Source organism: Diceros bicornis, chromosome 8 (genome assembly GCF_020826845.1).
Source record: "Diceros bicornis minor isolate mBicDic1 chromosome 8, mDicBic1.mat.cur, whole genome shotgun sequence".
Lineage (NCBI taxonomy): Eukaryota > Metazoa > Chordata > Mammalia > Perissodactyla > Rhinocerotidae > Diceros > Diceros bicornis.
Window position 1 is genome coordinate 1,844,850 of NC_080747.1, and position 14,757 is coordinate 1,859,606.

General features: G+C 45.2%; 1 protein-coding gene and 1 pseudogene across 2 annotated transcripts in view; one reads left to right on the forward strand and one right to left on the reverse strand.

The window, feature by feature from the left end:
- The window catches only part of RNF4 (ring finger protein 4), a 35,587-nt gene extending 29,227 nt beyond the window's left edge, over positions 1-6,360 (forward strand). Inside the window, exons 5-8 of one of the 2 annotated variants that reach the window (XM_058546581.1) lie at positions 2,075-2,084; positions 2,543-2,702; positions 3,432-3,480; positions 4,104-6,360. In XM_058546581.1, coding sequence (XP_058402564.1) covers positions 2,075-2,084; positions 2,543-2,702; positions 3,432-3,480; positions 4,104-4,253 — 369 coding nt within the window. In that variant the 3' untranslated portion in view covers positions 4,254-6,360. Of the gene's footprint in view, positions 1-2,074; positions 2,130-2,542; positions 2,703-3,431; positions 3,481-4,103 lie in introns of those variants that run through there. The other variant, XR_009220918.1, reaches the window with a different exon arrangement.
- Positions 6,361-13,510: 7,150 nt separating this feature from the next.
- LOC131409417 (large ribosomal subunit protein eL43-like) lies at positions 13,511-14,105 on the reverse strand (annotated as a pseudogene).
- Positions 14,106-14,757: the final 652 nt, after the last annotated feature.

Genomic DNA, 14,757 nt, shown 5'->3' on the forward strand with positions numbered 1-14,757 from the left:
CTTCTGTTGAAGAACGGGACAAAGTCACCACCGGGGAGGGAGGTGCTCTGGCCACCACGTATTCATTTGTGCAGTAGTTATGTATGGAGCACCTGCCATGTGCCAGCAGCATACATCCAGGGCCTTGGGACTAGGGAGCATATGCACCTCCCTGGAGCCTCCGTGTTCAGGTCTGGCCCTGAGTTTGACACTTCCCAGAGGTGAGCTGGGTCTGACTCACAAGAGCCTGTGGAGACCCAGTCCCCGTACATTGGGTGCTGGGGAGCCAGCAGTGTCATACTCCTTCCACGTGTATCCACATCTAATCAGTGGTGTGTCTTGACAAATGGAGGTGAAGGCAGTGTTGGAGCTCTGAATACCTAGGGTCACCCCTGCCCACAGCAGAATTTCTTTCTGATCCCAGCCAAATTCAGAGCTCCTCTTTTCTAGATTTCATATGGACAGCCCAAGCTTTTCTTCCAGTAAATATGGTCCTGATGATAAGGTTGACTGTCCCCCAATTTCAGAGTCGCTCTCTTCTGGGGGGGGAGGGGGAGGGCCTTCAGTAGCTCCATGTGTGGGTTATGTTCTCATCTGAAGATCGTTATGCTCAGACCTTCTTCCTTCCTGGGATGGCCGTCTGTATCCGTCAGGGTTCAGGTTGGAAAACTGAATCCACTCTAATTGTTCTGAAGCAGAAATGGATTTTAATACATGCGAGGAGTTGCTTCATGGTGTTGAAAAGGTTGGAGGAGCAGGTCTCTATGAGTAACTCCAGACATGTCAGCTTTGACCCGCTGTGGGAGCTGCTACCTCTGCCTCAAGCAGAAGAGTGGGAGGTGGGAGCCACCACATGCACTGATCTCTCTGGTTTCAAGGAAACACTACCACGGCCCCTTGTCAGGGAGGAGGGGCCTGGGCTTAGGACATTGCAGCCTCTGCCATGACTGTGGCTCGATACCCCCAGCTGTGTCTGCTGGCAGCAACACCGACAGCAGCTGAAATCGGCCTCCACCCTCCTGCCCTCCAAATAGCATAAGTATGCCTCATTGAGGGAACTTAGTTCATGTCCAGAAACCCCACTGCAAGGGAGTCGGAATAGAGAATTAAAGCTTCCTGTCTCTGCAGGGCAGGTCAATGTGCCTGAAGGGGGCAGCCCCCATGCCACCCCCGCCATGGGTGTCAACCGAGGAGAGGTGGGCAGCAGGGCTTTCAGCAGCAATCAAGAGAGCTTTCCTGAAGTAATTGGTCACACATGATGAGCAAAAGGGAAAGGGTGTGCTATTGGTGATAGCAAAGACAAACAGGTAGTAACTCGGTGGCAGAGTGTAAGTCACCTGGTTTGAAACTACTGTAGCAGAATTAGTCTGTGAGTTCTGAGTAGTCAGGCAATGGGCTTGTCAGGTTCTCATTAACTTCTTTGGAGGCCTCAAGAACATAATTGAATTGATCTCAGTACTTGGTGTGTGCCGCTCTATTAGTCCTTGCATGGCCTATTTTTGTTTGGTTGGTTAATTATTTTTAATTATGTATTAAGCACTGCAAACCCTCCTCCCGATAAAGTCTCCATCTTTGGGAATAGCCTACATGGAGTAAGATTCTGTTGTTGGCCATGTGGGATAAGGAGAGCACATGGAGCTAGTCGTGGACTCCGTGTCCCTGGTGCCCCGTGGTGTAGTCGTTGTCTAGTTTAGTCCTCACAACACCATGGTGAGCTGTGGGCACTGGTGCCTGTTTTTCAGAAGAGGAAGTTGGCAGCTCCCAGAGGGTAAGTAACTTCCCCAGGTCACATAGCCAGCAGCTCCCAGAGACTCACTGAATATCTCGGGGGCTGAAGCACAGCGCATCAGCTGCTGGGAGGCGGAGGCGCCTGGGACGAGCCTGACTGGAGAGGAGAGGTGTGCAGACCTGGTGCTGGGCGGAGGCAGGGCGCTCTCCCTGCACCTGCCCCATACTGTGCAGGGCTTGGCTGGTCCCTTGAGGACTTTGCATTTGAAACAAGAAATGCTCAATTTTATCATTTAAGAGTTTTAAAAAATACAGAATATTTTATGTCAAACTGATTGTCATTTTCTGTTTTTCTCCTTTTTAAAAGATTGTTGACGGTGAGTGGTTTCCTCTCCTTTGTTGTTGGGTTTGGATGGAGAGCTAACACGGGTGAGGGGTGCAGCTGCAGGCATTGCCAGAGCCGTAGATGCGGGGACGCCAGGCGGGAAGACACCTGTGGTAATGCCGGGTCAGACCTGCAGTCAGTCCTCTGCGCCTGCTGAGGAGACTTCACCCCTGGCGCTGAGCTACAGTCCCACTGGATTTTGGAGAAAGCTGACTACCTTAGACTGCCCCCACAGCTCAGGCACTTCTTCATGGCTGGGATGGGGGCTTCTCCTGGGAAGACAGGAGGGTAGCCTCTGCGGAGCTGGGCAGGACCTTCTGGGGTGTGGCTGGGCATGGTGGCTAGCCGTTCCTCTCTGGGGTCTGAGACTGGCCTTTCCCAGACGGGAAGGAAGGTGGTGAGGGTGGTCTACTGGGAGGCCCCTGCCCTGAACATGGACTCACACCTTAGAAAGGAGGCGGCCAAGGAGGAATGTGAGGAGGCTGCACCAGGACCATGCTGACAGCTGTGTGGTGAGCAGTGATGACGAGGAGCTGTCCAGGGACAGAGACGTGTATGTGACCACCCACACTCCAAGAAACACCAAGGAAGAGGCAGCTACAGGACTCAGGTACCAGCCTGCCCACTGCCCTGCTGCCACCATACTGGGGACAAGCTCCCTCACAGGAAGCCTCTAGCAATATGGGACACCGTTGGCGCCCTGCAGTGGGGGTCGTCTTCCCCCTTCTCCATTTCTCAGTGGAGAGGTGGGGCAAGGGGCAACGTATTAAAAAAACTGGACCTTCAGCAAGTGCTGTGAGCCCTCGGCTTGAGAAGGGCTTGTCCAAGATCTGCCCTGCAGATGGATCCAGGTGGGGCTGGATCGAGAGCTGGGCTTAGCCGTTCCCACCGTGACCAACGTGTGCCAGGCACTGGCAGGGTGGGTGTGAATAGCCCTGGGCTGGTGGCACACCCCACCACCTAATGTGAAGAACAGACCCAGTGGCCCCCAGCCTCCTGCAATAGGAATGCTTAAGGGGTGCTGGCACATCCCTGGCCCAGACAGAGAGGCTGGAAGAGGGGCTCTGAGGGAGTGTAGGCCAGGGATGGGGGAGGACAGGGTGGCTCAGGCTGTCTGCATCTTCTCTTGTTCTCATCGCTCTCCTCCCCATTCTCATAGCCTGCCCCACCATACCCCCTTGGGGCAGTGACTTCCTATAAGTTTCCTGGGTGCCTGTGCTAAGGCAGAGTCAGAGGAGGCTCTTCTAGGGAATATGGGCTGCTTATATGAAGCTGCTTAGAGTGAGTGATTGAATGTTTGAGTTTGCTGAGGAACTGACATGAAGCACTGTGATTTTAGGCCCTCTGGTACTGTCAGTTGTCCGATCTGCATGGACGGGTACTCGGAGGTAAGCAAACCCTGCTGTGTCTTCCCTGCTCCTGGTTTCCAGACTGCTTCAGTGAGAGAATTAGATGAGAGAGAATCTTCTCATTAGGTGGGATTTGACAACTCCATCCTGCAGTCACATCTGGGCTGGCATATGGCTTGTCTCACATTTGTGCATGAAGGGAGAATGTGCCAACTTCTCCTTGGGCCGTGCAGCCTTCAACTCGGGCCCATGTTCCCTGTGCAAGTTGGTCAGCCCTGTGTGTTCCCCATCCTGACCTAAGCAGGGGAACTGTGGCCCCTGAGCCCTCTGGCACTGTCCTGCCATCTGCCCAGCAGCAGCCCTGGACCTCACTAGGCCTGCAGGTTTGGGTACCTTGTGTCCCTCAAACTGTCGCTTGCCGGGAGATTGGCTCCTCCCTGTCCTTTTAGCTTCAGAGACACCACACATTCTTGCGTGACTGAGACCGCAGAGCAGATATTGTTGGTTCTCCAGACCATCTCCCTGCTTTTCCTGCTGCAGCCCCCTGGCCCTGCATTCCCTCCCACTCATCATCTTGTAGATGGGCGGGAGTGGGATTCTCTGGGGACTGCTGCTCTGGGACAAGGGCAAACATGAAGGCTGTTCCTTTTTATATTTTCTAGATTGTGCAGAATGGACGTCTCATTGTTTCTACAGAATGTGGCCACGTCTTCTGTAGCCAGTGCCTCCGTGATTCCCTTAAGAATGCTAGCACTTGCCCAACTTGCAGAAAAAAGATCAACCACAAACGATACCACCCCATTTATATATGAAGTGTTGAGAGCTGCTTAGGAGAGATGGATGGACAGACAAACCGCCTGCCTGGGTTCTCCATGCAGCCTTACATAGGTTAGCTGCCTCCAATTTCCTGAGCTCAAAGACTGTCTTCAAAACCAACATCTGATATGTAATCTGCTCCTTTGTTTCCAACCCCCTCTTGGATCCTTTCGTTACCTCCAGTATGATGGTGTGGAGCTGGGCCAGGGCCCTCCCAGGCCGGGGCCTACATCTCTGTTCCTCTGGGTGCTCCAGTTCCAGGGTAGGAGAGAGGGAGTCAGGCACATTGGAATTGAGAACTGTGGTTCCAGCCTCTCTGGAACCTGCACGTTTGCCAAGAAGTTTTCCCCATTTGGAAAGTTTGCCCCTGCTTCCTATTGGCAGTGTCATCGAGGGGCTGGCCCTGGCCAGAGAGCGGAGCAGGTCCGCCCAGCTCTCCCGGGCGTGCTACCTCGTTCCAGGCGTCTGCCCACCCCAGTGACCAAGCCAGACATGGTCCATCTGGCCCGAGGATCCCAGGTGTAAGCACAGGCCGCAGAAAGAGCAACCACTGGACTTTTTTTCTTCTTTAAGAGTCAGAGGTCACCTGTGATTCCGCCTGCACCTTAGCGTTGATGTGCAGGGATTTTCTGCAGATCAAGAGAACCTCTGCAGGGCAATCCCCCGTTTCCTAAGAACGAAATGTGCAATAAAGCCCGTTCTTTGCCTCCTCTTCAGCAGCCCAGGGGATGTAGCACTGTCAGTGTTCCCTCAGAGGCCTCATGTTGCCTGTGGAGGAGTGCCTGGCCTACCCCGTCCTGTTGACCACCTGTTCTCAGGAACTTCACCCATGCCCCAGAGTTCACCTGGCACAGGCCTTGCAAGGTAAAGAGGGCAGGCACATGGTCAGGTGTCCTCTCTCGTTTCTGATAAAATCCATCCTGTGTTTGCCACATGTCCTCTGGTCCTCAGTTCCCACTGCCTAATGTCTACTCAAGCATAGATGCTGAGAGGTGGTGGCAGTAATTGTGGCCTTATCAGCCGTCGATGTCCATGCTGTTGCCCAAGTTACAGCTGTCCTGTGTTTCCAAGAGCTCAGCCCACCTGACTCTGGCTGGGCACTGCCTTGACTTCTTCATCCACCCCATCCAATTGACATTCGTTTCAGAAGCTGCTCTTCTGGCCGTTTGGGCTTTGATCTTTTGGGCTTTTGACTGCTCTGTAGGTTTTGGTTGGCAAAGTCTGGTACCCTCTCCTTCCCAAGGGGCCCAGATAACACTCTGCTCAACTCCACAGGTGTGTGAGAGCTGCGGATCCTCAAGGGGGTGACAAGGTGGTGCGAGCTGCCCCTAACAGCACAGGGCTTGGGGGTGGCTAGTAGGGGAAAGGCCTTGCAGTGCCAGCCTGCCTCCAACTCTTTCTCCAGAGGGCTTCAAAGCCAAACCAACAGCCTTTTCATGTGAAACATCTTCACAGTGGAAAAGGGGCCTCCTCTGGCTTTGCTAGCAATAACTGACCTTCAGCTTACCCTTCTGAAGGAGCAGGGACTCGGCACAGAATTCACTTTAAACGGGGCTGAAGGAGTGTTCCTCCTCTATGTGAAAAGAAAATCATTTTATTCTTCATTTTGACTTTTTAACTGTTTGGCTCACTTCCAGTTAGTTTGAATGAAAGTAATAATTTTCTACTTGGAGTTGAGGAGGGCAGGACATCAGTTCTCATCAGTGTGATGTGCAGTGAGTCTGCCTTTTGATTGGACATCATTGCCATTAAGTTCCTTTTGGGCTTCGTGGAAACACTGTTTTGTTTCTGACGATACCCAGACTTCAGGAGCCAAGATGACCATGCAGCCAAAATCTCTTAAGTTTTATGCTTGAGGACAAATGGTTGATCATAAAAGTTATATTCCTTCATACTAAATTAAATTAGGAAAAAATGTTTAGTTTCTATTCAAAAACTGCAAAATAGGAAAAGGTTGGTATGAAAACAATCCCTTTCCTTTCCTCAATGTACATAGTTCAGATCTTTCTTTGTTACATTTAAACTATATCCATGTACGTCAGTCTGTTTTGGACTCCTCTGCTAGTGTTACAGATGAAAATAAAACCATTAATTTGAACCAGATATCTTTTTCATGCATTCATTTGTGCTTTGGGATCAGTCCACCCCCCCACCCCCACCCCCACCCTGCCTTTTGTCCAAGGTGTGTGATTGCTGTCTGCCTCACGCTTAGTGAGTGTATTTTGCATTGGTGTATGTGTGGGAAAGTTTCTTGTCTGGCTACCGACCCAGAAGCCAGTGGGTGAGAGGCCATTCTTGGAGCAGAACCACAAGTCCAGGCCCTGGAATCCATAATCAAGCAGAATCTTAACCTCAACCCTAAGAAGCGAGGTTGGCTGTGGGGTTGTCTGCTCAGTTTGGGTGACACCAGCACAGGAGAGGAGCTCTGAGCAGCGTGGACTCTGGTTGACCTGGGAATTTGGCAGTGCAGCCCTACCCCCAGCACCCAGACACAGGATTTGCCCTCCGCGTGAGAGTGGGGGCCCAGGAGTGTATGGTGTGCCAGTTAGGGTCCCAAGTGAGCAATGCCGGGGAAGCAGAAAAGGGGAGTGGGTTTGGGATTCCTGATAACAGGTGATGGCAGAATTTGCCCTGTGCCTCCCTGTTGTTCTTCATGCCTGTTGAGTGCTCCCCAGAGAGAAAAGGCTCATGTATTGGGTGCCTAGGGCTGAAGCAAACAACAGTGCTAACCTTTAGAGGCCAACCATCTGTTGGAGACGTTCAAATGCTGCATGCTGTGTGTTTGGCACACTTCTGGTACCATGCTGGGCTCTGGTGGGTACTGAGAAACCCTCCTGGGATGTACATTCATTGGCGGAGACAGTCCTGCAGGCCAGTGGAAAATCTAAACTGCCAAAGGTGAGGTATAGGAGTTGAGAACAGGAAGGGACGCTGAGCTGCACTCAAGGTCCAAAGAGTTGTCTAGGGAAAGAGGAGAGGAAAGGGTCCAGGGCCTGTGACGGGTGCCGAGAGAGACCTTCCTGGTGCACAGTAGGTCCTGCAGGCCTCCGTGAGACCTGATGGTGTGATGGACCAGAAACTTCCTGGCTGGCCACCCAGGGCCAGCAGTGTCCTTAAAAATGGTGCTGAAGCCAGGAGCCAGATGAGGCCTCCCTCCCAGGCCAGCTGAGAGAGCAGAGGAGAGCCCGTGAAAGGGTCAGGAGCTGTGGACTCACAGCCTGGCTCTGACCAAAGGGGCCCCTGAGGCTGGTGACGGAAGGGGGTTGTTTCTGGGTTTCCTAAGATTTTTGAAACTTAAATGCGGTCTTTCTTAACTACGTCTTTTGTATTGTCATATAGAAATTTAATTGGTTTTTGCACGTTAATTCTGTATCCAGTATCCCTGCCAAAGTCTCATTCTAATAAGAATCTGGATTCTGTTGAACTCGCCATTCACAACTGCATCATCTGCAGTGAACTGCTCTCCTTCCTAATTCTTGGACTTTCCTTCTTCTGACTTTGCTGATCCCTCCAGTACATCTATTACTTATAAAAGGTGTTGGTGAGCGTCTCTGTCTATCAGCATTTTCACCTAGAAATATGTTTGCTGTAGGTTCTTGTGAGATAACTATCGGGTAAGGGAAGTTCCTTTTCCAACCAGGAGGTAGGAATTCCTCTTTTATTTCTGTTTTATGTTGTCACAAGCGGGTATCTGACCTTATCAGTTCTTGTTCTATTGCAACATGGTAGGAATTTCCCCCTTTAGTCAGTTAATGGAGTGTGTTACGTTATTTGATTTTTTTCAGTGTACACCAGCCTTTCATATCTTCTATAAATCCACCTTGTTCATGATGTTTTGTCTTTCTGTATGTTGCTTACTTTGTTTTGCCAATATTTGGTTTAGAGTTTTTTTAAAATCCATGTTCACGACTTCTGTTGCCTGTCATTTTCTTAGACCATCTGTGTCAGCTGTTGGTTTCAGTAAGGCTGGTTCCCTACGATGACACTAAGGAGTAATCTCTTTGCACCCTGATTCGAATTATTTGTCCTTGAATGTTTAGTAGAACTCAGCAATAAAATCTCTGAGCCATTGTTTTCATTAATGAAAAGTTTTAGAATACTGATTTGATATTTTTTAATGTATAAGAATGAGTCACACTTTTAAGTCAGTTTTTTAAGTTACAGCTTTCTGGGAATTTATACAATTTGTCTCTACAAGTTTTTGGCATAAAGTTGTTTATAATATCCTCTTATCTCTGCAGCATCTTTTTATCATTAATATTAATTTATGCCTTCCCTTTTATTTTTAATCAATTTTGTCAGAGATTTGTCAATTTCATATTCTGTATATGTTAATTCCAGTGTCCAAAGTCTTTGTGGATCTTACGTTGAAGTTTTTTTGGTTTTTTTTTGTGCGTGCGTGTGTGAGGAAGATCAGCCCTGAGCTAACATCCGTGCCAATCCTCCTCTTTTTGCTGAGGAAGACCGACCCTGAGCTAACATCTATTGCCAGTCCTCCTCCTTTTTTTCCCTTTTTCTCCCCAAAGCCCCAGTAGATAGTTGTATGTCATAGTTGCACATCCTTCTAGTTGCTGTATGTGGGAGGCCACCTCAGCATGGCTGGAGAAGCGGCACGTTGGTGCATGCCCGGGATCTGAACCCCAGGCCGCCAGTAGCGGAGTGCGTGCACTTAACCGCTAAGCCACGGGGCTGGCCCCATTACTTTGAAGTTTTTTATTCCTTCTTTGTGTGTTTTGTGAACTTTTTTCTCCCTTACTTTAAGGCCATGTGACTTGGTACATTATCTGAAAATTCTTTGAGACCTGGATTGAAGGTGGGTTTCTCTAGAAAGTATTTGCCTTTGCTTTTATGAGGTGTTTAAGGTTGTTACCAACTCAAGGCCACTATATTTATTTATTTGTTTATCTGTTATACTGTGAAATGTAGCGCACAAAAAAGCACACCTTGCTGAATTACCTCAAAAGTACAGCTCAATTAATTACCATAAAGCAAATGCCCATGAAACAACCAACTACAACAGGAAACAGTATTGCCAACACCTTCGAACCTTTGTCCTACCCTTTGTCCAACCCTTTCTCCTACCTCCCAGTCAGTACACACTACTTTGTCCCCAAGGTAATCACTATTCTGACTTTTATGGAAATTACTCTTTTGACTATAATTTAATTACCAAAACACACAACCCTAATCACATAATTTGGTTTTGCCTGTTTGAACTTTAAATGGATGGAATCATTCACTATGTATTTTTTGAAGGAGGGTGGCTTCTATTGCTCAATATGTTTGTGAAATTCATTCACATTGTGTAGTTCATTTTCCTTGCTGCATAGTATTTCATTAGATGAATATGCTTCAGTTTATCCATTCTTTTAGTCACTTAACTTTTTTGGCTATTAATAGCCAAAAGTGAACATTCTGTATATCTCCTTTGGTGCAGTTTTGCTCACATACCTGTTAGGCATATACTTAAGTGTGAAATTACTGGGTTATAGGATATGAACATTTAGGAAAACTCACAAATATTTGGAAATTAAACAACACACTCTTAAACAACCAATGAGTCAAAGAAGACATCACAAGGGAAATTAGAAAATACCTTGAAAGGAATGAACATGAGAACACAAAATACCAAAACTTCAGGGGTGCAGTGAAAGCAGTGCTCAGGTTGATATTTATAGCTATAAATATCTACATTAAAACAAGATTAAATCAACTAATTGTATGCCTTAAGGAACTAGAAAAAGAAGAGCAAACTAAACCCAAAATGACAGAAGGAATGCAATAATAAAGATCAGAGCAGAGATAAATGAAAGAGAAAATCAAGGACACCAAAAGTTGGTTCTTTGAGATCAACAAAAGTGACAAACTGTTTGCTAGACTGACTAAGCACAAAAGAGAGAAGACTCAAATTACTCAAATCAACAATGAAAGGACATTAGCAAACTTGACAGAAAAAGGATTACAAAAGACTACTATGAACACCTATATGCCCACAAATTGGATAACCTGGATGAAGTGGACCAATTCCTAGAAACACAAACTACCAAAACTGACTCCAGAACAAATAGAAAATATGAGTAGACCTATAAGAAATGAGATCGAAACATTATTCAAAACCCCAACAAAGAAAAGCCCAGGACCAGATGGCTTCACTGGTAAATTCTATCAAACATGTAAAAAGAATTAACACTAGTCTTTTTCAAATTCTTCCAAAAAATTCAAGAAGAGGAGGGAACACTTCCTAACTCATTCTATGAGAGGTCAGTATTATCCTGCTACTGAAGCCACTCAAAGGCACTACAGGAAAAGAGGACTGCAGAGTAATATCTCCTGAAGATAGATGCAAAAAATCCTCAACAAAGTACACTCCAAATTAAGCAGCATATTAAAAGGATTACATACCATGATCAAGTGGATTTTGTCCCCAGGAATGCAAGAGTGGCTCAACCTATTAAAACCACATTAACAGAATGTAGGGAGAAAGAACAACATATGATCATCTTGACTGATGCAGAAAAAGCTTTTGACAAAATCCAACTCTTGATGATAAAAACACTCAACAAACCAGGAATAGAAGGAAAGTATCTCAACATAATAAAAGCCATATATGAAAAGCCCACAGCTAACATGCTCAGTGGTGAAAGACTGAAAGCTTTTCCCATAAGATCAAGAACAAGACAAGGATGCTCACTTTTATCACTTCTGTTCAACATAGTACTGGAAGTTATAGCCAAAGCAATTAGACAAGAAAGAAAGAAAAGTCATCCAAATTGGAAATGAAAAAGGAAAAGTATTGGGGCCGGCCCCATGGCTTGGCGGTTGGGTGCGCGTGCTCCGCTTCTGGCGGCCCGGGTTCGGGTCCCAGGCGCGCACCGACGCACCGCTTCTCCGGCCATGCTGAGGCCGCGTGCCACGTACAGCAACTAGAAGGATGTGCAACTATGACATACAACTATCTACTGGGGCTTTGGGGAAGAAAAAAAAAGGAGGAGGATTGGCAATAGATGTTAGCTCAGAGCCGGTCTTCCTCAGCAAAAAGAGGAGGATTAGCATGGATGTTAGCTCAGGGCTGATCTTCCTCACAAAAAAAAAAAAAAGGAAAAAGGAAAAGTATCTGTTTGCAGATGACATGATCTTATATGTAGGAACCCCTAAAGAATCCAGAATACACACACAACTGTTAGAGCTTATAAATGAATTCAGCAAAGTTGCAGGATACAAATTAACAAATCAGTTGTCCTTCTATACGTTATCAATCTGAAATTAAGGAAATTCCATTGTCAATAGCATCAAAATATGTAGGAGTAAATTTAACCAAGTAGGTGGAAAATTTGTACACTGAAAGAAATTAACCTCAATAAATAGAAAGACATCCTATGCTCATGGGTTGGAAGAGTTAATTTTAAGATGGCAATACTACCCAAAGCAATACACAGAATCAATGCAATCCCCCCCAATGGCAATTTTTACAGAAATGGAAAAAACCTGTCCTAAAATTTTTATGGAATTTCAAGGTACCCAAGATAGCTAAAACAAGCTTGAAAAAGAAGAACAAAGTCAAAGACTCACTTCTCAATTTGAAAACTTATTATAAAGATACAGGAATCAAAATAGTATGGTGCTGGCGTAAGGACAGACATATAGACCAATGGAGTAAGATTGAGAGCCCAGAAATAAACCCTCACCTCTATGGTCAAATGATTTTCGACAAGGGTTTCAAGACCATTCAGTGAAGAAAGAAAGGTCTATCCAACAAATGGTGCTTGGAAAATTGGATATTCATGTGCATAAGAATGAAATTAGGTCTTTAAACCATATGCAAAATTAACGCAAAATGGATCAAAGAACGATTTAGGAGCTAAAACTATAAAATTCTTCAAAGAAAACAGAGGCAAACATTCATGACCTTGAATTTGGCAATAGTTTCTTAAACATGACACTAAAAACAGGCAACAAAAGGAAAAATGGATAAGTTCGACATCATTAAAATTAAAAATTTGGTGCTGGGCTGGTGGCGCAGCGGTTAAGTTCGTGCATTCCACTTCGGTGGCCCGGGGTTCACCAGTTCAGATCCTGGGCGCGGACCTACTCACCGCTCATCAAGCCATGCTGAGGTGGCGTCCCGTATAGAAGAGCTACAACTCTACAACTGTGATACACAACTGTGTATGGGGGTTTGGGGGAGAAAAAAGAAAAAAAGAAGAGGAAGATTGGCAACGGATGTTAGCGCAGGGCCAATCTTCCTCAAAAAAAATTTTTTTTTTTAATTTTTGTGTATTAAAGGACACTCAAGCAAGTGCAAAGACAACCCACAGAATGCGAGAAAATATTTGCAAATATAAGGAACTAATAACCAGAATATATAAAGTTCTATAACAACAAAAAAAAATCAGACAACCCAATTATAAATTGGCAAAGGATTGAAATAGGTATTTCTCCAAAGAAGATATACAAATGGCCAATAAGCATGTGAAAGGAACTCAACATCATTAGTCATGAGTGAAGTGTAAATGAAAACCACCAGGAGATGCTACTTCACACCCATTAGAATAGCTTTTATCAAAAACAGAAAATAAATGTTGGTAAGGATGTGCAGAAATTGGAACCCTTATGCGTTGCTGATAGCAATATAAAATGGTGAAGTTGTTCTCAAAAATATTTTGGTGGTTCCTCAAAAAGTTAAATATAGAATTAACATATGACCCAACAATTTCACTCCTAGGTAGATGCCCAAAAGAATTGAAAGCAGGGCTCAAACAGATACTTGTACACCAATGTTCATAGCAACATTATTCACAGTAGCCAAAAGGTGGGCACAACCCAAATGTCCATCAACCGACGAACGGATAAACAAAATGTGATATATCCATACAATAGAATATTATTCAGCTTAAAAAGGAATGAAATTCTGATACATACACACAACATGGATGAACCTTGATAACATTATGCTAAGTGAAATAAGCTAGACACAAAAGTATGAATATTGTATCATTCCACTTATGTGAGGTGCCTAGGATATGCAAATTGATTGAGATAGAAAGTAGAATAGAGGTTACCAGGGGCTGGAGTTAGAGGGGAAAAGGGAGGTATTGTTTAATGAGCACAGAGTTTCTGTTGGGGATGATGAAATGTTCTAGAAATGGATAGTGGTGATGATTGTATAACATTGTGAATGTAGCTAATGCCACTGAATTGTACACTTGAAAAGAATTAAAATGGTAAATTTTGTATTATATATATTTTACCACAATTTTTAAAAATCTTGTTACATAAATTAACCCATTTATTATAGGCTAGCAATGTTTCAAATGGTGGAGCTTCTACTTGCCTCTTTTTTTTTTTTGTGAGGAAGATCAGCCCTGAGCTAACATCCATGCCAATCTTCCTCTTTTTGCTGAGGAAGACTGGCCCTGGGCTAACATCTGTGCCCATCTTCCTCCACTTTATATGGGACGCCGCCACAGCATGGTCTGACAAACGGTGCGTCGGTGCGCGCCCAGGATCCGAACCCGGGCCACCAGCAGTGGAGCACGCGCACTTAACCACTACGCCACTGGGCCGGCCCCTCTACTGGTCCTCAATTCCTTCAGTCTTCTGATGGCAGACTTGACTGTGACAGCAGAAGTGGTGGTGTAGGTCCAGGCACCGCCAGCTGCCGTTTTCATGCAGGAACCGCTATGCCAGATCCCCACAGCTCATCTCTTCATCTTGATTTTGCCGCAGAAGGAGCAAAGGTGCTTGGCATGCTAGCTGATTTCAATTTTCTTCACCGTTTTCCTGAGAGTGGCACCATAACGGGTCTGATACTTACTGATGATTTCAACCTTCTGGTTGTGTTTAGCCATGTTGCCACAAACTAGGTCCGAGCTCACAGAGTACCACAATTTTTTTAAATGAAAAAAAGGAGACAATAGTATAAAATAATGTTATCATTCATGTATCTACGTTTATAGATATAAAATTCCATATATATATATTCCATTTATATATAATATATTTGCTCTTTATTCCTTTCTTCATTTCCATCTGGAATAATTTTCCTTCTACTCGAACTTCCTTTAGTATTTCTTTTAGCGAATTCCTGCTGGCAATAAATTCTATTTTTGTTAATCTGAAAATGCCATTATCTTACCTTCATTCTTGCCTGATATTTTTTTTTCTGGGTAAAAAAATTATAAGTTGCTGTTTAATATGGTTGACGTGAGCCACGTGTGGCTATTGAGCACTTGAAACATGGTGAATCCAAATGGAGAAGGCTGGAAATGTAAAAACACATAGGATTCCAAAGGCTTAGTATGAAAAAAAAAAAGTATAAGATATCTTGATGATCATTTTTATACTGATTACATATTTAAATCATGATATTTTGAATACATTATGTGAAATAAAACATTAAGATTTTTTAAAATTACGTTGGCGGGTTTTTTTTCAATTACTCTACGTCATTGCGTCTTTTCTAGCCTCATTTCTGTTGCAGTCAGCTGTCACATACCGTTA